General features: G+C 38.8%; 1 protein-coding gene across 12 annotated transcripts in view; it reads left to right on the top strand.

Annotated features, from left to right (window-relative positions):
* The window catches only part of AP-1gamma (adaptor protein complex 1, gamma subunit), a 792,649-nt gene that overhangs the window by 468,975 nt on the left and 298,327 nt on the right, over positions 1-25,347 (top strand). For all 12 annotated transcript variants that reach the window (XM_067141824.2, XM_067141823.2, XM_067141830.2 and 9 more), the window contains 2 exons: positions 1,330-1,476; positions 13,452-13,670. In XM_067141824.2, the coding sequence (XP_066997925.1) occupies positions 1,330-1,476; positions 13,452-13,670 (366 nt within the window). The remainder of the gene's footprint in view (positions 1-1,329; positions 1,477-13,451; positions 13,671-25,347) is intronic.

Genomic DNA, 25,347 nt, shown 5'->3' with positions numbered 1-25,347 from the left:
TTCGAGTAGATGATGGGGTAGTACGTCGATTGAGAGAGTCAAATATGGGGTTGAAACGGGGGTGTAAGTTATCACCAATTCAATTTTTTTGATTCATAATGATATACTACAGGCTCATGATGGAGAGAAGTGAGCTTGTTCAGTGTAAGGAAACCTAAAAATACCACCCTGATCTTTGCAGACGATATTCTCTTTATGACACTAACGGCCAGAGTCATGAAGAAAAGTATTAATGAGGTGAAAGAATTCTCTGAAAAATGGTCATAGAAAATTAACATTGGTAAGACAAAGGTGCAGATATATAAGAAGGGTGGAAAAAGAATTGCAAATGAGCAATGGATGATAATGGAAGAAAAATGGAGATAACTAGAAGTAAACTCTCAACAACATATGCAGGGTAAACTCTCAATCTGATAAACTCTTTCTTTCACCCGCAATGTTTCCAAGTTGCAATGTTTTTGCCTCATAAAGATACAGAATAAAATAATATTTCCAATAAGCCAATATTACCTCGACCGTGTGTAAGAATGTATTTTGTTCATGAGGTCAGTTAAAACAAAATGCCGTCGCCATAAGACCTATCTGTGTCGGTGCGACGTAAAGCCCCTAGCAAAAAAAAAATGCACTTTGCTGGTATCAAACAGAATAATCAACTTAACTGACACTATCTACAGTCTTACGTAAAATAATAATCGTGGGAGAATCACTTTTACTTAAAATATGTGTTACACTCACTTGGATTTGACAACTGTAGCATTTTTCAATCGCTCTGTTTAACATAATTTAGGATCGCTACAGGATGTCGTTCCTCTTATACAGCCTGTCTCGGAAATATTACACATCAATATATGGTCACTATCACAAAAATTCCTCTCCATCAAACTACAGGGCCTTTTCTCTTCGCCATCCTGCTTAGAACTTCCCGCTCATAAAATACAGGGCATACTATGCCTCAAACTTTCTTCCTGATTATTCTCATAAATATTTCATTCCCCTTTTCAATCCATTTCTTCTTGCTTGATCAGATTTTAAGTACAAGTTATCCCATAACTAAACAATTGTTTTCCCCTCTTTATGCAGTATTAAGAAATTGTTTGCAAGTTAACCAAAGAAATATATTTCCTATTGAGAGTTTCACTACACTTAATTCCTGCAGTAGTGGTCAATAATACCTAGGTATATGGAGCTTTTACTCCACTTGAAGGTAAAAAGGAAACTTTATCTGTTATGTGTTTTGTTAGTTTTGGTTTAGTGCTATTTAAGGTGAGCATATCTTGGTTGTTACAATTATGTTCTCAAACCTTTCTCTCTCTTTTTACCTCCTTTCAGGTCTTGGCAGTCAACATTCTTGGTAGGTTCTTGCTTAATAATGATAAAAATATTCGGTATGTTGCTCTGAATACCCTTTTGAAGACTGTGTACATCGACACAAGTGCAGTGCAAAGGCATAGAAGTACCATCTTAGAATGTTTGAAGGTATGTAATAAATTGTTTGTGAAATTAAGAATGTGTTTTCAGCTGTTTATTAGTTTGTGTTAATTGCATATAGTTGAAGTGTGATACTTCAAGACCTAAACTGTATAATTTTGATCAGTCTTGGTGACATAGATGGTGGAAAAACTGACTTTCTAAGCCCAAGTTGGCGAGTTTGGTCCTAACTCAGGTCAGTGGTGTTTCAAGGTTCTCAAGTATGTTAGCCTCGTGTTGGTAGATTTTCCTTCACATAAAAGAACTGTCAGGGGATAACATTCTGGCACCTTGATATCACCAAAAACAGCAAACTTAGTAATTGTGACTTAAAACGAGTAACATTATAATTATTTGTTTCAGTTTGACATTATAGATTTCAGCTTTATTCTGCTAGAATATTAAAATAGCTATTGAAACTTCGTTGAATGCTTCATCATCACGATGATCATCATCATTCTCCTTGTGCAGTTCAATCTTGGAGTGGATAGTAGATCATTGATCTCTGCCTTTCTTTCCACTATTCTTAATCAAAGACGTCTTGCCACTCTCTTTGTTAGGTCTTGTTCATGCCAGGCTGAGTGGCTCCGATGGTCGAGGTCCTGGCCTTCTGGCCGCAAAATGGCAGGTTTGATCCTGGCTCAGTCCGGTGGTATTTGAAAGTGCTCAGAAACTTCAGCCTTGTGTTGGTAGATTTACTGGCATGCAAAAGAACTCCTGCAGGACTAAATTCCGGGCACCTTGGCATCTCCAAAAACCATTAAAGTAGTTGTGAATATATGTTCAGTCCTCAGCCCTAAGGCTGGTTGGATCCTCAACAGCTCTGCCATCAGCTGTCACAGATGGCCTAGGTGTCACTAAAGAGGCATACTAGGGAAATGAAGAGCGAGTTAGTTCCCATTGCTTTCCTCACCGAGCCAGGAGTTGCGATTACATATCAGTTTGCCAAGCCCGCTGAAATGCATGCATCAACTGACCCTATGAGCAACATTTTCACACCATTCATAGCAGGGACTGCAGTATAAGGAATGGCATTACTAGCATCACTCGTACCTCAGTCACTTGCATATTGTCCAAGCCAAGGATAAGACAGAGACAGATCAATGAAAGTAACAAAATTGCTCTAGCCTATACGAGAAGACATACTGCAATGTAAACCCTAGGTCCTGCCAGGAAAGGCACAAAAGTAGTTAGTGGGACATAAATCCAATATTATTATTATTATTATTATTATTATTATTATTACAAGGGTTGGAACTTAAATAGTGGCAACACTGCTGTGGAGACGCTATGCAACGAATTCTAATATTGTCGTTGATAGCATATGTTGGTTACATACCTACCTTACCTCAGAGCAAATGGACTCACCCTTCCCACATCACCTGCATGCGCACAAGCAAGAGAAACACAGTCACGTGTGAGCTAGCAGTCTAATGTAACGTTGTCGCAATGTTTTCCAAACAGGAACAACGGAGTTGGATCAAGATTGAATGTGCCAGAGGTTGTACAGTACGACAGTGTCATCAAGGTCTTCAAGAGGCTTGCGGAGAATCTGCATTGCCGTACAGAACAGTGGCACATTGGGTAAAAGCCTTCAACGATGGTCGGCAAATTGCGGTGGAAATTCATCGGGCAGACCGTCCTACGAGTGAAGAAGAAGTGCATGATCTTGCCGCATTACTGGACAGTGATCAAAACCAGACAATTCGTGAGCATTCGCTTCAGAACTGTTGCAGAGATTCGACAGGCAGTAGATCGCTCCATTCGCACCGTCAACAGAACAGGCTCTGAAAAGTTATACTACGATTTCCACATCGCTTGCAACGGGTTATACGCAACACTGGTGACTACATTGAAGGACAGTAAAGTTTGCTAACATGTAACTCTTTTGTATCTGTTGTAAATAAATAGTTGCCACTATTTAAGTTCCAACCTTCATATTACTATGATCACGTTAAAAGACTCCTTTTATGAGGATTTGTTAGAACTGTGGAATAAATTATCCAAACAAGTCAAAATGATTTGGGGTGATTTCAATGCAAAAGTTAGAAAGGAAGAAATTTTTATGCCAACAATAAGAAGGGAAAGTGTGCATGATGGTCATCATCGCTATTTGCTTTACGTCGCACTGACACAGATAGGTCTTATGGCGACGACGAGGTAGGAAAAGCTTAGGAATGGGAAGGAGGCGGCCGTGGCCTTAATTAAGGTACAGCCCCAGCATTTGCCTGGTGTGAAAATGGGAAACCACGGAAAACCATCTTCAGGGCTGCCGATAGTGGGATTCGAACCTACTATCTCCCGGATGCAAGCTCACAGCCGCGCGCCTCTACGCGCACGGCCAACTCGCCCGGTTTTAAAGCACCTCTCAGTCAACGCAACCTCATTCAAAATCTGAGATTACGGATTGGTTACCGAGCAACCGATACAAAAGTTAGCAATCTCTAGTGTTCATCAACATTGATGAAATACCATCTTGAGCCTAAACTTCCCGCCTCTACTCCTGGTCTCCAAGCCACTTGTTGCAATACTTTCATCCAACTTCAACCTTCCTTACTGATATAGTCGCTGTTTCCCATGTTGCATAATCTTCATTGCTAGGCCATGTCTACACGCTCTTACCCAAATTAAAAATTATACAAATATAAGGATTTACATGTTCATTATTCCCTAATTACATATCTTTCTTACAACACTATGTTCTTATATCTTAATTTACCAAACTCGCACAATATTCACTACTTTATATTAAAAATTATTTTATGGAAATTTCCTAACCTAAAATCTGGAGACTGTAACAAAAACTTTTCAGTATGTCAAACACACTGCAATTACAATATAAATTATTACACTATAAACATACCTGTAAAAGTACACACTATTATACAAAGAATGACATGTTTCGTTCTACAAGAACATCCTCAGATTTTATCAAATCACTTAAAACATGCTTGTATATGTAGAGTATTGTTTACATTGCATAAACTTGTCAGTGATAGAGAGTTTAGTGGTAACATGAACGAGTAATGACAAAGTATTCATTTACAAGTACAGTATTAATATAATGAAAAACTTGTGTAATTATCGAGACTGCCGATGCTAAGTCCGTTGTCACCAAACACTTATTTCAGGGCTGTGGTCATGGAAAGTTTTGGGTAAAGCACACTGCTCGTGGAGAGGGGAGGGGAAGCATGTAAGGGCCCGTGTGGAACTTGTGGACCTCTCCTATTGGATGTTAGAATCGAGTGTACTGTACCGTGGATAGGGGAGGTGAAGGTAGGGCAGAGCGAGTGGAGTGCTGTGGAACCTTCTTTCTATCAACACTGGAGAGGGGGGAGAAGGTTATTAACCTACATCATATTAAAAATGTACTTTTATGTATTATAGATGAATGCAGTTTAATGATTTTAGGTGAATAAAGTAAGGAATTGAAATAGACTCTAACTATTAAATGTTATTATTATGATAAAGGCTAATTTAATGAGTAAGTGTTATGTGAGTAGTGCGAAGAGGACGGGGGGGATTTTTAAAGTGTTTATGGTCATTTAGGTTAGTTACATTAGCTTTTTTTGCGATGTAAATTTTGATTGCTTCCTTTATATTAAGATTTACTTTTATTTTCAATGTGTAAAATTTTTAGATCAATGTTGATGTCTGTGAAATGGTGTGAACAGTCGTATGTGTGCTCCCCGAAGGCTGAATGTCAATTATATCTATTGTGTTTTTGTGTTCTTTGTATCTTGTGTGGAAAATGTGTTTCGTTTCACCTATATATGTGGCATTGCAGTTAGGTTCTTGGCACTTGAGTTCATATACTCCTAACTTTGAGAAAGGGTCTTTTTTTGTTTAGGTTGCACTTGCTGATGTGTTTCTGTAGTGTGTTGTTCATTCTAAAGGCTACTTTTAAACCTTGTTTCTTGAAAATATTTGCTATCTTGTATGTGTTCTTGTTCTGGCGATTTTTATTATGTTAATTTAATAGTTAATCTACTGTGCCTGGAGCGTGGTTGTTTTATTTCCCGATTTGTTTAATGATTTGTAACTCTTTGTTGAAATCCATTGTGCTCATTTTCATGGAAATAGCTCTGTGTATCATTGTATTCAGTACTGTTATTTTGTGTGTGTATGGGTGGTTCGACTCATCAGTAGTGTGCAACGTCTGAATGGGCTTTCTGTATACTTTGTAAGATAGGTTGTCATTATTCCTGTTGATTGTGATGTCTAAATAGTTCATTTTCTTGTTAGTTTCTGGCTCCATTGTGAAACTAATGGACTTGTGTAAAGAATTTAGGGTGTTGAATAACTGGTGTGCATTAGTGATGTCATTATCATATATGCATATGACGTCATCCACGTATCTCCTCCAGTGTAAGATTCCTTTTAAATGCTGGCCCATATAAAAGATGTTTTTGAAGTTATTCAGAAAAATTTTTACTATTATACCTGATAAAGATGAGCCCATGGCTAACCCTTCTTTTTGGCAATACATTTTGTCGTTGAATGCAAAGCAATTTTGGTGTAGTGTTCCAAGAAGGCTAATAATTTTTTGGTTTCTTGTAGAGAAGTGTTCAACAAATCGGGAAAGAAAACAACCACCCTCCAGGCACAGTAGATAAACATAAGAAAAATCGCCTGGAAACCACCTCAAATGACAAAGAAATATATGTGGTTTTCAACTACGTTAACAAGAACATATTCAAAGAAGCTAATATTTTCAAGAAACAAGGTTTAAAAGTAGCCTTTAAAATGAACAACAAATGCTGGGGCTGTACCTTAATTAAGGCCACGGCCGCTTCCTTCCAACTCCTAGGCCCTTCCTGTCCCATCGTCGCCATAAGACCTATCTGTGTCGGTGCGACGTAAAGCAACTAGCAAAAATAAAATGAACACCACAATACAGACACACGTCAGCAAGTGCAGCCTAAACTAAAAAGACCATTTCTCAAAGTCAGGAGTATATGAACTCAAGTGCCAAGAACCTAACTGCAATGCCACATATATAGGTGAAACGAAACACATTTTCCACACAAGATACAAAGAACACAAAAATGCGATCAGATATAATCGGCATTCAGCCTTCGGAGAGAGCATATACTACTGTTCACACCATTTCACAGACATCAACACTGATCTAAAAATTTTACACATTGAAAATAAAAGTATACCTTTGAATATAAATCGAAATTTACATTGCATAAAATGCTAATCTAACTAACCTAAATTACCATACACACTTAAAATATTCCTCCCCCTTTGCTCTACTCACATAACATCTGGACAACACTTACTCATTAAATTAGCCTTTATCATAAAAATAACATTTAATAGTTAGTTTCTATTTCAATTCCTTACTTTATCCACTTAAAATAATTAATTTGCGTTCATCCATAATACATAAGAGTACATTTTAACATGTAGTAGGTTAATAACCTTCTCTCCCCTCTCCAGTATTGATAGAAGGTTCTACTGCGCTCCACTCTCTCCGCCCTACTTCCCCCTCCCCTCTCCATGGTACAGTACACTCGATTTTAACATCCAGTAGGAGAGATCCACATGTTCCACACGACCCCTCCCAAGCTTCCTCTCCCCTGTCCGCGAGCAGTGTGCTTTACCCAAAACTTTCCATGACCACAGTCCTGAAATAGTGTTTGGTGACAACGGAATCAGCATCGGCAGTCTAGATAAGTACGTTTTTCATTATATTAACCTTTTCCGGTCCAACGTCGAGGTGAGCTCAACGTCATGGTTTATTGTAACTGGTCCAACGTCAAGATCACTTCGACACAATAGTGTTTACCAGAATGCAACACTTCATGATAATTAGCCTCCTAGACTAAGTTATTTATTAGGCCGGAAAACTAGAAGATAGCAGGTGCCTCCTACCTGCATCACTCCACATTAGTTTTAATGATATTTTTCACTTCTGCACTGGTGACGAAAATGATTATGGAAACCAATTCCTATTCCTATGCAATAGAATATACGGTAATAATCATAACAATATTATTATAGTTACTAATAAAAGTTCTGAGTTAAATCTGACTAGGTAAAAATGTGCAAAATTAATTAGGACCTACTGTTGGAGCATGTGACAGAATATTGGACTGCAAAGGGTTAATACTTGTAATTTTTTTTGCCATTACTGGTTCATGTTATCACTAACCTCTCTATCACTGATGATTTTATTCAAGGTAAACAATACTGTACATGAGGCGCACAGTTCCAAAATCCGCCTTATCCATTTTAGCAAATTTTTCAGGGGACGACAAAAACTTTTCTTGCTCATCTTCAGTAGAATAAAAATATTTATTCGTGTTTATCATATCAACGTACTTACATGTATTGATATAATTGAAGAGCTACATACAATTCGTGACACATAAGGAAGATATTTACAAATTAAGATTGGATAAGGGTTTTTTGGAAGTGTCATTGTATTAGATGCTAAGTCATATGTGCTATAGAGATAAGCTAAGAACTCAATTTTCATGAAAAATGGATAAGGCTGATTTTGGAACTCAATTTTCATGAAAAATGGATAAGGCTGATTTTGGAACTGTGCGCCTCACGTATACAAGCATGTTTCAAGTGATTTGATAGAATCTGAGGATGTTCTTGTAGAACAAAACATGTCATTCTTTGTATAATAGTGTGTATTTTTTTTACAGTTATGTTTATAGTGTTATAATTTATATTATAATTGCAGTGTGTTTGACAGACTGAAAAGTTCTTGTTACATTTAATTAAGTCGACACTGAAAAGAATGGCTTCATTCTTGACAAACTAAAATCTGGAGGTCGTACTTTTGTACGGTTATGCATATATCTAGCAAAATGACCTGTTCTCGCAACAACAGTTCCAAATGTAAACAGCTAAACAATAAAAAATAAAAGTGATGAAACATACCTAAAATTATTTCCTTCCCAAATTCCAGTGTCACTTTGGTTTCACTTTCACTTTCTTGATAAGGTCCAGCAGTAATCGGTCAACATTGTGGCTCTCCAATTGCCTTCATAACACTTTCCCATTTGAGAAATGTCCTGGTGGAACTGTTCGCATTGTTCGTCACTAATGGTACCATGCTATCCAGAAAGAAGTCCAAATGATCATTCAAGAAATGTAGTTTGTCACATGTTACATCCCATATGATGGTATTATCTGAGTAGTTGTCTGGCTCCATGGCTAAATGGTTAGCGTGCTGCCTTTGGCCACAGGGGTCCCGGGTTCGATTCCTGGCAGGGTCGGGAATTTTAACCATAATTGGTTAATTCCGCTGGGACTGGGTGTATGTGTCGTCTTCATCATCATTTCATCCTCATCACGACGTGCGGGTCACCTACGGGGGTCAGATCAAAAGACTTGCATCTGGCGAGCCAAACTTGTCCTTGGGCACTCCCAGCACTAAAAGCCATACGCCATTTTATTTCATCTGAGTAGTTCATGTACAATATCACCATAGTCCTCTGCCTTATGATTGCCTAAAATGTTCTTTCAGACACTTGTGCAAGACAGCCATGTCATTTTTCCATCACCACTCAACAAATCAAAGAAATGTTAAATCATCCATTAATTCCCTAATTTTCGGTCCTACAAATATTTATTATATTGATCCTTGGAGAACTTCTCTCAAAGGTACTTTAATCCATGTGATGTTTTGTCCATGTGTTTCACAAAGCTTTTCACGAGACTCCATTTAATGTGAAGCGGAGGTAGATACACATTTTTGGTGTCTACCAGAGGAGTCTTCACCTCATTCATTTGTCCAAGCAGTAGTTCATTCTGAACAGCCCATTTTTACCCCCTCAGTAGCTTTTGTTTGTGCTGTCCCACTCGCAACAGTGCTTTGTGTATCATAGCTGCTTGACGAGCAGAACTACATTTACCTTGAGATCTCCACGTACATACCATGTGTATTTCTCATGTTCAATAAGTGTGAGTGGCAGTTTAAAGTTCTCATATACCGGGCGAGTTGGCCGTGTGGTTAGGAGCGCGCAGCTGTGAGCTCGCATCCGGGAGATAGTGGGTTTGCACCCCACTGAAGGAATTTTGTTCCCATTGTAGAGAAGTACTGCTTTTAGACTAACTTTACTAGAATCTCGGAGCAAGCGCCGCTCATTTACACTGAAATTATGGCCAAGAATCTCCATAATGGATTCGGTATAATTTTTAAAAAGCCACGTCACCTTCCTTGTAGAAATATTCAGATAAAACAGCATGGCAGTCAGAAAAAACACTCATTGTATTGCGAACACGATGATTCTACCGTAAAGTTCAGTCTGGTGCTTCGACAATTTAAAATCAAAAACAACATTGGTGAGATACCCATGTCTCGTAGCAGATTATAAATTAGGATATTCAGTTGTTTTCGAGGTGATTACAGCCATTTTTGTCAGACAGAAATAATGTTCTCTTGTATGATCCAAGAGTTCCCTCCAAATCATAGGAACAGTAAAGGACACTTTACGTGATCTTATAACTGGCCTAGGTGTATAGCAAATGTCAAATGGAGCACACTCCTTGTTCTGGTCACCAACCTTACACCCACAATAAAATTTGTTACTTCTTTAAAACAGGATTATTTTTATGCACTTTTTAGATATGATTGAAAGAATTTGGTCTTATTTACACAGACGCGAGGCATTTCTTCTCAATTAATGAAGCAAAAATCTTCACGAACCTAGACAAGCAGTTGCTTGAAATTCAGTTCCCACACTCACAAAGTATTTAGTGTAAGTGTTTGTTTAATCCACATGAATATTGCTTACAAAGGTTCTGGACTGGGCATTTTCAATGGTTAAAATAAAAAAAATTCTGTATGTATAGGAGATATTTGTATGATTCTTGGTTTTATTTTTTTCTTTGTGCTTGTTTGAGCATACAGTATTGAAAAATGTTGTTTCATTCATGTCAGCTAGCACTTGAGATTTTAAAATTGTTTATATTATTCCACGTTTTGCAGATTTTAAATACCAGTCTACTAAGTACCCTTTTCTAAAATAAATATATATATAAAATAAGAGTTTTGTCTGTTCATTGCTCGGAATTTTAAAAGAATGGTATTTCTGTATCAGTCGTGTCCATAGTAACAAGGAAAAACACTTTCAATTTTCTGTAATTTCTGTCTCGGTCTGTCGGTCTGTCTGTCTGTACACGCATCACGAGAAAACGGCTGAAGAGAATTTAATGAAAATCGGTATGTGAAGTTAGGGGATGAGCTGCTACAATCTAGGCTATAAATCATTTTACTCACGCTGAGTGAAATGGTAGTTTCGGGGAAGGCCTAAAATTTAATTCTCAAATATTTATATTATTGGTGGTCCTATCGATAAATATGACGTAACTAAAGTTATATAGAATTAAATTCCTGATCATTTATGTCAGTTGTTACCATACCAGCTTTGATAACACAGAAATTCATGAATTTGTATTTTTGTTGCCAAAGTTTCCATTTTACACTGATGCCAACTATTCCATGTGATTGTTGTGCTGAAAGTTCAACACTTCTCACAGTTTCAATACTTGCATGAATTTCTAAGCTAGCAGCTTGTAAACGAGTAATTGCACTCAATATAATTCCAAAGTTCGACTTAATATCTGCTAGACTTTCTGACAAACTGCAGGAGAACAATTCCTGTGCAATCTTGATGGAAGAGGCAGAGTATTCCACTTGTATTAACTACAGATGTGATTTGGAAAAGCAGTTTTGCGAATACTAGTTCCCATTCGGAATGTCCACAATGATTTTGCACAGCTACAGCTGTCACCAAACCGCCGAAATATGACGTTTCTACAAAAATAACTCAAAATATGACCTTATGACAAAAATAGCCAAAATATGCGTTTATATGACAAATAAAAATCCCTTAATTGTGACGATAATCACCTGATTTGCACCAAAATCCGATCAGGTCAGAAAATAGAGAGAAAGAAAATATGACTTTTCCTAAACATCCTAGCTCTAGTAATTATAATATTATACTCAAATGGAAATGTTATTTTCATCCGAATATTAATTCGAAACAACTTCTTACATTTCATTATGATTGGATTCGTTTTACAGCCTGCTACCATGTTCCTGCGCATTTCATATCTGCGTGAATACGTAAGAATGTAGTAAGGTTTTCTGTGTTTTATAGCCAGGGGTAGAGCGCTAGCCTTCTGAGCCCAACCTGGCAGGTTCGATCCTGGCTCAGTCTGGTGGTATTTGAAGATTTGAAAGTGCTCAAATATGTCAGCCTCCTGTCCGTAGATTTACTGACATGTGAAAGAACTCCTCTGGGAAAAAAATTCTGCCACCTCAATGTCTCCGAAAACCAAAAAAGTAATTAGTGGGGCGTAAAAACCATAACATTATTATGTTTTTTTATAGCTATGAGGGATTATGATTACATAAAATATCTAAAGTATCACCTTCATCAAGTACTTGTTTGCTGCGAGAAGCTATGTTTTAGAGCACATTGAGCGACAACATCTATTAATGCACACTCATCAGAAATATCGTAAATTCTCAGACAGACTGATAATACTGCCATCTGTTGAAGTACTCTCGTAACGAATCCAAGATGAAACCCGATGTTGCCGCCAGAATGTGTGCATTGCTTTTTTTCAATTTTTAGCGAATTGTTAGCTATGCTCGCAATTAGACTGGAATGAGTTAATGAAAACTGTAAGGATTTTAACCAAAACGTTATTTTTTAAATAGTTTATTCACATCAAGGAGTGACAAGACAACAAAAGACATTGGCATATTGGGTTCGTATTTTAAGTGTTAATTGTTCTTGTTATTAATCATTTTAGTCTGTAATTTACATCCTTTCAGATTACGTTTCTTAACTGATAATACTGTAAGCTGATAATTAGTAGCAGATGATGTTGTCGAGGGAGAGCGAAACATGTTCTACATACTATGACTATGAAATATTTAAATCAGTGGATAATTAATAAGTATTGTAATGGTAGACCATTAACATTTTGCAAATGAGTATTTCAAATTGCAAATCATATGGAACGAACTACAAATTTCATTAAGCGCAAAGTTTCACTGTTATTGGTATAATGTAAGGAGAACTATAGCCTCTTATTTGAGGCACAGTGTAAACTTTTACATTGCTCTCTAATCATAAGGAATCACTTCCCATAATAAAGTTTACTCTGGGAATGATTCTCTGTGTCTCGATAAGTGGTACAAGCGGTCTGACACACCAGTGATCATAGATTCGTGCATTGTTAGATGGTTTCACAACTTGCTGTGTATGGTGGATCATATGATCACGCACGGTGGTAACGGGTTAAGTGCTTTGGCCTGTGAAGTTGACTGTTGCAAGTTGTCAGCGTGACGTCCTCAGATGATTTGCTTTTCAATTTTTACAGGGTCCTTCCCTCTCACATAAGACAGCTTTTCATCTGTTCATTTGATCTCAGGAGGCTGAGTACACCTTGTTCCAATCCTCAGACCAGGAATTGAATTCTTGGATGGGCCAGGGAGTGAATCCACAGCTATGGGGCTACACCTCAGGGCTACACTTTGTGTAGAATAGCTTAAATTAAATTGGCACATATTCTTAACATATTCGTGAATTGATAATTTTTCAGTTCTAAAATATTAGAAGAAAGTTCTCCCATTCAAGCATAATCACAAACATCAATGTTTCCAAACATTTTAAATCCTGAGAACCTGTCACTGCTTACATTAAAAACCTTGTTTGAGGTCATTGTCCTCTGCATAACTACTGGAAGTCTAGCTGAATATTTGTCGCCTTTCTCTGTGAATAGGCTGAATTCTGAATTAACAAGAAATACACACTGCAGAACATGCAGTATGTAAAGGCTGTTGTAAGTGTTTTAATATGCAAGTAAAACACTGTATGTTAGAAAATGTTAAGCTAATGTAAATGTTGTATAAGACTTTGAAGGTCGTTTGTTCAGAAGTGATTTAAACAAAAGATTTTTTAAATGAGAAATTCATTTGATGCAATATCTTTCAGGATCCTGATGTATCGATCAGACGAAGAGCATTGGAGTTGAGCTTTGCTTTGGTCAACGTAAATAACATCCGTACCATGATGAAGGAGTTGCTTATTTTCTTGGAGAAGGCTGATCCCGAATTCAAAGCACAGTGCTCCTCCAATATTGTTCTTGCAGCTGAACGCTTCTCACCAAATAAACGTTGGCATTTGGACACACTGCTTAAAGTTCTGGTTGCTGTGAGTATTGTGTATGTGGTTCTATTCTATTCTGTGCCTTCCTGTGTGGATTATATATTTTAGAATATGTTCACCATTCTGAAAATTGCTCCACATGGCAAACATTGGAAGGTTTGCTACTTAAATTTCCCAGCTTTGGGGGGAAATTTATTATTGGTTAGAATTATTTCATGTCAATAAGTATTACAAGAAAAATTACTAAAATCTAATCATATTTGACTTGCTATCTGATAGTCTGCCATAGACTTTGCTTTCTTTGAACGCAGCAAAATTTCCTCACATGCCTGTTGTTCGGTTTACATCTAAGAATTGCCACTTTCAAATATAAAATATCATCTGATCAGTTTTATAGTGTGGTTGCTTAGGTGATCACCTCCTCTTCTCAACAAATTCTGGTGCAGTCAGCATGTAAGATTGCTCAAATATGAGAGATGCTTCTCTTTAGATTTATTGGCTTGTTACACAACTCCTTTTCATGGTAAAACCCTAGCGCTTGGGTGTATTGAAACCATGAGTAAAGGAGTTGTTAAAAATACTGTAGCATAATGGCAAGGTAGTAGATAAATAAATACTTGACTGGTAGCTTCTGCTGTAAGATTTATTAATTAACTATAATGATCACCTACACACAGGTACGCAATTACACTAGTTAGGGCTCTCTTCCTCTGTGTTCTCACTGTTCAATCACACTAGTATTTCAGTCTTAATACTTACGGTCTAAAACAGTTACGCTACAGATTTCACATGCACACGCATTGTACGCTATCGTTTTTACCCTAGGGTAGTTCATGAATAAATTCACTGAACAACTTAAGCGGCCACACACTCATACGCGCTGACGTCTGTTCGTAATATAGAGTTCGCACTCACACGCAGCAGTCTTCTATTCACCTCGATCAGCTGCACTCCTCTGTCAGGTCACACGCAGCACTCGCTCCTCAGCACTGTCCTCACAGAACTGAACCGCCACAATCTGTGCACATTTGTGACTTGATGAAAATATAAATGCTGAAATTAATAACTAGAATTGGGTGCCATTGCAAAATACTTGTAGAAATAAATAACTCGGTTGAGCATGAAAGAACTCCTTCTGCCAAGTGACAGTCATCAGGCTGATGAGGCTCCAAACTTGCTTCATTACCTTACCTGTTACTATTTAACCCTAAAATTAAATCTGGGTAGCATGCCAGGTTTTTATCTACTCCACCAATAAGAAAAATTTACCATAAGTTTTGCTATTTGAATTTACACCAGGAACAACAATACAAAATAAACAACAATAGTCATCATGTGTTGAAACCAACGTGCTTTTGCTACGTACACAAACTCAAAAATGTACAATTTTCAAACCACAAATGTACAACACACCATCAATTTATATACACTCAGTTTTGATATACATCTTTACACTTATAACATACCTCAAGGTAATAGTCCGATAAGTAATGCCTGATACTACTAGTCTCCCACTTTTTCTAGTAAGGATAGGTGCAACGACCTTCCTTACACTTGGATGCCCCCTTCTTTGCGCAGGTCATCCCTAACCTTAATTACACACTTCCTCCTCACTAACACCTCAAGTCCTTCCAGCTTCCAACAATTATTTCCAAATGTTGGTCAGGCTCCACATGTTGTTCCAGGACATTTACATGAATCGCCTCCTTGGTTCGCAAACCTGTGTGCCTAGTTTTGAAGCTTCAGAGTGATGATCTCACATAGATGCGATTGCTGTCCCTTTCGTAACCTCACTATACCATGCCAATCTATCTATACAACTTCACAATGTAAAATAACTACTAAAAATGAATGAAGGAAGAATGTGTTAAAAGGAGAACAATAAAACTTTGATTTCCACCTAATCAATACATTTAAAGCAATTATACCGAGCTCGATAGCTGCAGTCGGTTAAGTACGGCCGGTATCCAGTATTTGGGAGATAGTAGGTTCGAACCCCACTGTCGGGAACCCTGAAAATGGTTTTCCGTGGTTTCCCATTTTCACACCAGGCAAATGCCGGGGGTGTACCTTAATTAAGGCCACGGCTGCTTCCTTCCCACTCCTAGCCCTTTCCTGTCCCATCATCGCCGTAAGACCTATCTGTGTCGGTGCGACGTTAAAAAACAACTAGCAAAAAAAAGCAATTATAAAATTGACTGTCACCATTTGACTGAGTCCCTGCTTACGTCTGTAGGATTGCCCTACACTGGTTAAGACTACAAGCAATTTGTAAATTCGACAAATTTTCATGTTTAATATTTAAAGTAGAACAAAATTCATAACCTATAATCAACAGTGCGCATCAATTTTGTCATTTTATGGACAAAAAGAATAATATTCACACCTCAACTCACTTGTTTTGAGAGTGTATTAAGATTTCATTTCCATATGGTACAACATGTGAAAAAGTTTGCGCCAGTTGTAACAAAATGTTTTAATGTGTATACAACAAACAATTTTAAGACATTCAGCAATTTAACAGATTGTAAATGTATTTATACAGAGACTGACTAATGGCATTGTATTTTAAGTATTGGAATAATGTCTTAAAGTTTCTAACTCAACAGTAGTCATATTATTTCAACAAGACTACGTAATATGTAAACGCTTTATATTTAAGAGGGTTTTTTAAAAGTTTATCATGAATAAGTTTGTTAACGGCAAACCATAAGTGTAAGTTCTAGAACAGTGTTACCAATTTAACCGTGTAAGAATATTTTTAGCTGAACATGTTCCAAATATGAACGAAACATGTCTTATGTTTTAACAATTAAGCAATAAAATAAGGATAAGATCCTAATTTTATAATTTTACTAGCTGATGTACCCGTGCTTCGCTACGGAATTCTAAATTTTATACAGAATTCTAGGGTAGGTAGTGTAAACGTGAGCAAGATTGTATTAAGTTGCATAGCTCTTAATGTTGCTCTAGAAGCACGACGGGCAAGTCACCAACGTCTTTTCTCATATGAAGACTGGGTTAGGGAATTTTCATTGTAATGGTAGGCCAGCTTGCCTACCGTCAGTCACAATCAGGTGGGGGAGTTTTCATTATAATGGCAGACACTCACTCCGCCTGCCTTTATAGATTCTCAGAAAGACTCTTAGTGGTTTTCCCAACTGAAATGAACATGGGTCATTACAATGACGTCAGTAGGAATGGCACGATTAAAAGCAATGCCTCCATATGAAATACTCGATCTAATGAAAACCACACATTTTCTCACTTTTAATGAACAGTACTATGCTGCCGAACTAGCAGTCCAAAGCTACAGAGCTGGAATGACCAAAACGCAGACATCCGTGATCCGTGAACAATCTTCGTCCTTTTTCCGGCGGGGGGAGGGGTTTTCAAATAGTGGATAGTCCCAGGGCAAAAACTATTCCCGCTTACTTATCTGTTTCCTGGGAGTACCCGATGAGTCGGAAAATCTCAATTCACTACACTGGTGGGGGAAAGAACTATCTGACGTGGAGGCAATTTTTTATCCAAGCCTGAGAAGAAACCACATCTTCGCTGCTAATTTGGAATAAAATTAATGTAGATTTAATTAAAGTGAAGAGGAAGAAGCTTTTCCTAAGAAATGGCTATTTTCAGGGTTGAATTTTGAGTTATTTAGTGAATTGTGGTACTATTGGGAATAGGGCTAAATTGTAATTCCGGACCAGTTCATACTACTACTACTACTACTACTACTACTACTACTACTACTACTACTACTACTAACTGAGCCTCTGACTTAAGTGCGCACACTGCTCATTCAAAACAGCGCGTCAGAGTAGATATCGAATAGCTGGCATACTATGATAAACCAGTGTGTTATGTACCAGCAGTATCAGAAAATGTATGAACCAGAGGATTGGCATACTAAAGAAGAAAGTTATCTAACTCCTCAGGTATTTCCCCGGCCATATTCAGTTACGCTGTTGATCTGTGTTACGTGCTTTCGATATTGTAGACCTTCGCATTATTAATTGTCTTCCGGTTTTGAAATGCTTCTAACTTTTCTCTGGATCTGTAGCTACTTCCTCTAATGACATGACATGGCCCAAGTAAGACATCTCCTTCTGCAACGACTGGCATTTTGCAGGGTTTAGATTCAATTGAGCCCTTGGAGATTCTGGAACTCCCTCTGCAGGTTTGTGATGTGCTACCTGAACGTGCGCCCCATGATAGTGATGTTGTCCAGATACACGATTCAGGCGTCATGAGTCAGCCCCCTCAGCACAGACTCCATCAGTTGTACAAAGGACACCAGCGTATTGCAGAGGCCGAAGGGTATCGCAATGAACTGGTACAGCCATTAGTCAGTGGAGAACACAGTCTTCTCTTTGTCTTCTGGGTGACGCGCCACTTGCCAAAACCCAGACTTCAAGTCTAAAGTCAAAAACCACTGGGCTCCAGATAACATGTCCAGGTTGTCATCTACCTGGGGTAAGGGTAATCAGTCTCATTCATGGTGTTGTTCAACTTGCGGTAATCAACGCAGGGGCAGAGCTCACCATTTGTTTTCTTCACTGGGACAACTGGTGATGACCATGGGCAGTTTGACTCCTTGATGACTCCCTGTTACTGGATTAGGGTGGCATTGCCTGTGTTGATGCGATGGTATACCTTGTCCATCCTCCTGTTGTTGCCTCTGGTAGCAGTGAAGATGTCCTTGAACTGAATTAATTCCCTAACCTCCCAGAGTTGTCACGCCTCCAGATGTTTCCAAGCGCCGCCGGATATAATCTTCCGGAGCTGGGTTGATCCTTCATCTGCTTGCAGAGTCGGTGTATCTTCGTCATCCACTGGTATGACGTACGTGACTGATTCACACATTCCAGGTTCGATCCTGCTGCATATCCTCTTCTTCTACATCCTGATACAGTTCTGCTTATGCAGCTTGTTCAGCTGCATATCCTCTGATACCGCTAAATCAAATTTGGTCCTTGACTAGCAGTCATCAAACTGGGTTCCTTGAGCACACTGTCACTTGGTGCGGGTCCTTCTAGCAGTGCCGTCACCATCATCTCGCTGTTGGCTGGTATAACTTCTTCGCTGGCAAGTGTCAGTCGTGCTACTCGGAGTCACGTCCCTGGGCATTGGAGTATTATCTCGTGTCTGCCAAGCGACAATACAGCTCGTTTCACGTCGACAGTCACTTCATATGCTTGTTGGTAGAGTTGAGTCGTTCATGAACTAACTAGTTAATTTGGACAACTCGTTTATTTGAACTAGTAAAAGTTCGTTCAAATATTTTGAACGGTCGTTCACGCTAGCATACAGCATGTTAAGGGAGTATAAAGATGTAAGCAGCAGGCAAGTTGGCCATGCGATTAGAGGCGCGCGGCTGTGAGCTTGTATCCGGGAGATAGTGGATTCGAATCCCACTGTCGGCAGCCTTGAGGATGGTTTTCCGTGGTTTCCCATTTTCACACCAGGGAAATGCTGGGGCTGTACCTTGATTAAGGCCATGGCTGCTTCCTTCCAACTCCTAGGCCTTTCCTATCCCATCATCGTCATAAGACCTATCTGTGTCAGTGCTGCGTAAAGAAAGAAAAAGAAAAAAGTAAGCAAGCTTAACCTATTGTAAAATCTACTTACTAGTTCATGTGCGGCATGGAAAACTTCATCTTTTTGCGTCACTAGTGCTGTGCTGTTGCCAAGACAGCTAAACTACCTCATTCATTTAACAACTTTTTTCATTGAACATAGTGCCGCCTGAGCTGTTTCCACGAAGATAGCAAAAATGAGCTCCCTCGTTCATTTGAACGGCAAGATAAGCTCGCACGTGAATGGCCAATGGCGCACCGTGTTAATGGTCACATGGACTTGGCAGTTCAAGGTGCGTGTGAATCAGGTGTTTGAGAGAAGAAGCCATTTACTGGCTTTATCCATGGGAACACATTTCACTAAGATGATGATTGTCCTTTTTAGCCTTTAAAGAGCTGGTGGAGACAAACCATGTGGAAATGCCCTGTTAACAAGGAATGTTCCGGAATAGCTTACTAATATTATAACATTAGATGTAAGTCTTTTCAGGCGTTTGCTCTACAAAACCAGCATTTCTCCTAGAGGTAGACTCATTAGAATGGGATGTGTCAGGCTCTACTCACTAACCGCAGAATGTATTCAGGTGAATTTATCAGAAGCCCATTCATTTTTGATATGCACTATTGGTGTGAAAAATCCAATTCCCTCATTGAGAAAGATTTTTCCGTAATATTACAATATATTAAGGGAAGTCAGGACTGCAATTATGAACTTCTATAGTTTTCTGTCCATCACTGCCTTATTTTAACCACTACTACATACGTCTCATTAGACATCATTACATAAGGGGCAGGACAGAATGTGGCCGAGAATAGGAACCGTCTCACAGGAAAAAGGGTTTAGCAGCTATTAATTCTGAACGGCAATATCTGAACTGTTTAACGGTCCCCCATTTACTGTTACGGTTTCCAGGAATATCAAGGTCCTGGAATTATGTCCCCCTGGAGTTCTTTTACATGCCAGTAAATCTTCGGACAATAGGCTGTCGTATTTGGGCACCTTGAAATTTATGAGCGTTTTCTATGTGGTATGAACAGTTTAACTTACTTTGTTATTTTAGTTGTTTATTATTCCACTCGATACACTCCTTTTAAGATAACCTATGTGTACTGAATATAATATTGTAGTCTGGTGTCTGTTACCATGTGATAGCATGGTTTTGCTACTCTGCTCCAAGTGCGTGTGATTTTGTTGTGCCTCATGTTGTTGGGTGCTCTCGAAGGCTATTTCATGGTTTTTCATTCATTTTAAAGGAGGGCGAAGATCTAAGCAAGCACCATCTATTGTAAAATTTATGTACTAGATTGTGCCGCTAGTGCTGTTGTCAAGATAGGTGGTGATAATAAACTACCTCGTTCATTTGAATGATTTTGTTTTTTGAACGAAGTGCCGCGAGAGCTGTTTCCTTGAAGACAGCACAAATGAACTACCTCACTCATTTGAACGCGAGAGCTGTATCTATGACACCGGCTCATGAACTACCTCGTTCATTTGAACGACTCAAGGCGATGAACAGTATCGAATGAACTAGTTCAAGCAAATGAACTGACTGGACCCATCCCTACCTGTAGCACATCTGGGCCCCAGGATGATCTGGTTCGTAATGACAGCGATGAAGGCCTGGACTCATAGGCGTCATTCCAGTGCCAGCTTGGGGGGAAGCCGCCAAAAGCCTCTGGAGATGGAAACATCTATGTTCAGAATTCTCTTCACTCCCTGTTATGTCCATTGTTCACTGATAACAGCGACACCGGTACAAAGCCATCACCTTTGGTTTTAGCATAGTAGTTTTCCCACATGTTTGGCCTTGCTTCAGTTACTGACTCTGCCACGAATTAAATATACTCTGAAGGAGGATACATTCACCCTTGAGAACAAACTAAAAAGAGTAATGGGTTTGACTGCCACTGTTGGCAACCCTGAAGATGATTTTCCGTGGTTTGGCATTTTCACACCAGTCAAATGCTGGGGCTGTACCTTAGTTAAGTCCATGACAGCTTCCTTCCTGCTCCTAACTCTTTCCTATTGTATCGTCACCAAAAGACCTGTGTGTGTCGGTGCAACGTAAAGCAAATTTTTAAAGAGTAATGCATTTAAATCATTTATTTGGAACTCTAGAATATCGTTTCTTATTTTTTCTTATTTCAGCTCCTGGCGAATGCATGGATGGTACATGGCGTGTGAGCTTTGGCCTTATGTGTATGATTTTTTGAAATGTTGAGCATTTTCTTTTCTTTCCTGTACTTGTCAGTATTAACTGTTATATTATACTGGCTGTGTAGTGTAGTCGATTAGTTCTTTGCATCCTGTAGTCAAGGTTGTGCGCATTGAATTCGGGTACAGTGAGTGCGCATTTAACACTGTGAGCCCGGACGAGTCAAGATAGCATCCCTACCCTGTGAAGGCATGATTTAAACTGTCAGGAAAAAAATCAAAGTTCTGTCAGTTTTTGCAATATAAATACAGTTTCATATAAATATTCTAGAAAAAGTGAAATATCATGTGAAATCAATTCAAAACTGCTTACCTTGAGCATTGGAAAGAAACTCAGGCTACAATATTGATACATTCTTCTATCCTTGTTCACGCACTTGAATTTCTAATTCACTCAGAAAAGTTACAGTTTTTCAATCACCAAACAACAAAATTACACATTGTTATTCCCAATACCTTGCTCTGGTATGGTAACACTCAAAACATTCTCCTGTGCAAAGACCTAAGTCACATGTACGGCAATATACGGTCGTCATTTTCTTTACAGCACTGCTGGTGTTGTGTTTGGACTTGTCGTTGCAAAGTTTACACATACACTGTGTGTGTCCTTCCTTCTTTGCGCCCACTGTAGGTATTGTTTCCGGAAAATGATCTGTACCTACTAGCCTGCTTGAATCCTCAGTAATTTCAGTCCCAATACTACTCACCGAATCATCCACCAAATGTTCACAAAATTTCAATAGGGGAAGTTTTTGTTTACAAGCCTTACGGTACAGTATATAGGCATTCATTATGGCAAGATCAAACAGATGGTAGAATAATGTTTTCTACGGCTTGATTGATTACTTATGAATGTGAGCAATTGGTGAGACTTATCAATACCAATCTTGAATTTGTTACAGTGCACTACTGCTGATGGTTTAGATTTTTCGTGGCTCCCTCTTGCTGCGGGTACTTCAATCATGTCGTAGTCATGTGCAGTACTCAGCATATACAAGTCTCGAACATCTCGTCACTTTATTACTAGAAGGTGTTCTCTCTGCAATGACATTTTACACCCTTTTTCCATTTTTTTGCCAACTCTGACTTTGGCTTGTACTTTTGACAATGTCAGTCTAGTTCGTATAACCTATGAGTAATTGCATTGATAATGAGTCACAAGGGAGGACCAAATAACGTTTACTGATAACTGAAAGATTGAAAAACATGGAAGTAAATAAGATATTCAAAGTAAAATTATAAATAAATACTACAGAGGATTCAAATTCTAGATGCAGTACACATTAATTTCCTGTATCCTGTTGGCTAACATTGTTTCAAAAAAGAAGTTCATTATCATATTTATTGGGAGAATTTCCACACATCTTGAATCAATTTACTGGACTAACTGATGATCCTAGGCATTCCCTTGCTGTTTCTACTACAGCATCCCTATATGCCACCCATTCTCTTTCTATATCCTGAACCTGTTTACTGTCTACTGTTCAAAACTTCTCACTAATCATATCCATGTACTTCTGTCTAATTTCCATGTCCTGGAGATTTTTTACCCTTATTTGTTTGCAGACAGATTTCACTTTCTCTACTCTAGGCCTAGAGATACTTAGTTCTGCATATCTGATGGTGGTCTGTATCATCGAAAAATCCCCGAAAAACTCCTACATTCCTAACAGATTTCCAGAATTCGAAGTCGGTTAAGATATAGTCTACAGAGGAACCTTGGATTGCGAGCATAATTCGTTCCGGCAACATGCTTGTAATGCAAAGCGCTCGTATATCAAAGCAAGTTTTCCCATAAGAAACAATTGAAACGCAGATGATTCGTCCACAACACAAAAATATTTATTCACATACCATTTCTGAAACAAAATGTAACTTAAAAAAATTAAACTGCACTTTACCTTACAATAGAATCATTGTTGGTGTGAGAGAGACGAGAGATGACATGAGAAGAGTTACTATCTAGCATGAATTTCACTTACAGAATCACTGCTATCTGTGGGCTCCCTGGAATTGTTTGCTTTTCGTCCAACTTTATTGAGGTACCTGTCCAATGACTGTTGCTTTTGCCTCTTTTTGAGGATTTCATGAAAATGTGACATTGCATTATCATTGAACTGATTCATTGCTCGCACTGCTACAGCCTTATTCGGGTGGTGTTTTTCTACAAAATTTTGCACCGTTTCTCATATTTTGCACTTCTCCCGAATCTCAGTTGAAGTGAGAGATTCCATTGACTCTTCCTCTTCCCCGTGCAAGATCTCCTCCATAACCTCCTCCTGTTGTTCGCGATGCAGGTCCATCAATTCGTTGATGGACAGTTTCTGGCTATGTTCATCCACCAGCTCTTGAATGTCCACGTCATTCACCTCCAACCCCAGTGTCTTCCCTAAGGACACAATTTCATCGACAATCGGTGGCTCATTTTCACAAACAATCTCCTCAAAGTCATGTCCAAGAACACAGTCAGGCCACAGCTTTCCACAAGCAGAAGTGAGAGTTCTCTTGCCGACTCCATCCCAGGCTTTATCGATGATCTTCAAGCAGTTCACGATGGGGAAGTGATTTCTCCCAAACTCTCGGATGATAAGTTTGTTCCTTCGATCTCTTTGAAGCATCGCTCAAATAGTGCTTTGGTTTATAGCTTCTTGAAGTTCGAAATGACTTGCTGATCCACAGGCTGGAGTAGTGTTGGGAGGAAGGAACTTAATAGTAACGAACTTGAATTCCTCCAGTAAGTCATCCTCAATGCCTCAAGGTCTGGAGGATGAGCAGGAGCATTGTCTACAACCAGCAAGACTTTGAGTGGCAGATTATTTTCTGAAATATATTTCTTCACTACAGGACCAAAAACCTCGTTCATCCATTCCACAAAGGCACAGAGGAGGGGAAAACCTAGACACACGTGATGCTCGTATTGCGGAACCTCACTCACTTATCAAGTTCCAATTTATTTAAAATGTTTGCTTGTCTTGCAAAACACTCATAGACCAAGTTACTTGCATTCTGAGGTTTCACTGTATTATGGATCTGGTACCCCTAGCCTCCCATGTGTGGCCGTGAATAGCCTTATGCTTGAAGAATGTATTCATAACTGCTAAACCCATTTCTCTTCTTCTTAGGTTAACACAGTTTTTATTTTCAATTATGTTTTGTATTAACCTCTGTTTCACTGAATTTTGTCGCAGTGAGTTGTTTTCTGCTCTACATGGTGTTAATATTGTATATTGTGCTAATTTTGTTCCGTCTAAGCTCTCTTTTGTTTTTTCATTTGTCCCTTCATTATGTATTTTGGCATTTTTTAGCTTGTATTATGTAAATTATTTCAATACCACCCCCACCCCCCACCCCTTTTCACTGAAGATGGGTCAAATGAGCCGAAACATGTTTGAATTTGATTACTCCGTCTAATGATGGAATACGTGGTATTGAATTAGGAGGATACACTCAATTTTTTCACCTTTGTTAAGTGAAACCCATTCTAGCACTGAAGTCCAGCAAACGCTTCCCATTCCCATTAGCTTCCATATCTTCCCCACATTTACCAATCACCCTTTCGTATCCTTCAGTTCTATTTCCAGCTCCCACATTGAAATTGCCCAATAGCACTATTCTATCCTTGCTCTTGACCCCGACCACGATGTCACTCGATGCTTCATAAAACTTGTCAACTTCATCCTCATCTGCACCCTAACATGGAGAATAGTCAAGTACACTTTGTAATCTCCTATCTCTTTCTCATTATCTCCCCTTACCTGGATATCACTTACTCCCAGCACATCCAGATGCATCCTCTTTGCTGACTCAGCCAGTTCTACTTTCTTTCTTCCATAAGGCCCATTAATATTGATAGCTCCCCATCGAATTCCATTTCGTTCGCCAAGTTGTTTCCAAAGAGTCCCTCACCTGTCAAATGGGGTGGGACTCC

This window comes from Anabrus simplex, chromosome 2 (genome assembly GCF_040414725.1).
Source record: "Anabrus simplex isolate iqAnaSimp1 chromosome 2, ASM4041472v1, whole genome shotgun sequence".
Classification (NCBI taxonomy): domain Eukaryota; kingdom Metazoa; phylum Arthropoda; class Insecta; order Orthoptera; family Tettigoniidae; genus Anabrus; species Anabrus simplex.
The sequence above is the reverse complement of the archived record's forward strand: the minus strand, read 5'-3'. Positions and strand labels throughout refer to the sequence as shown.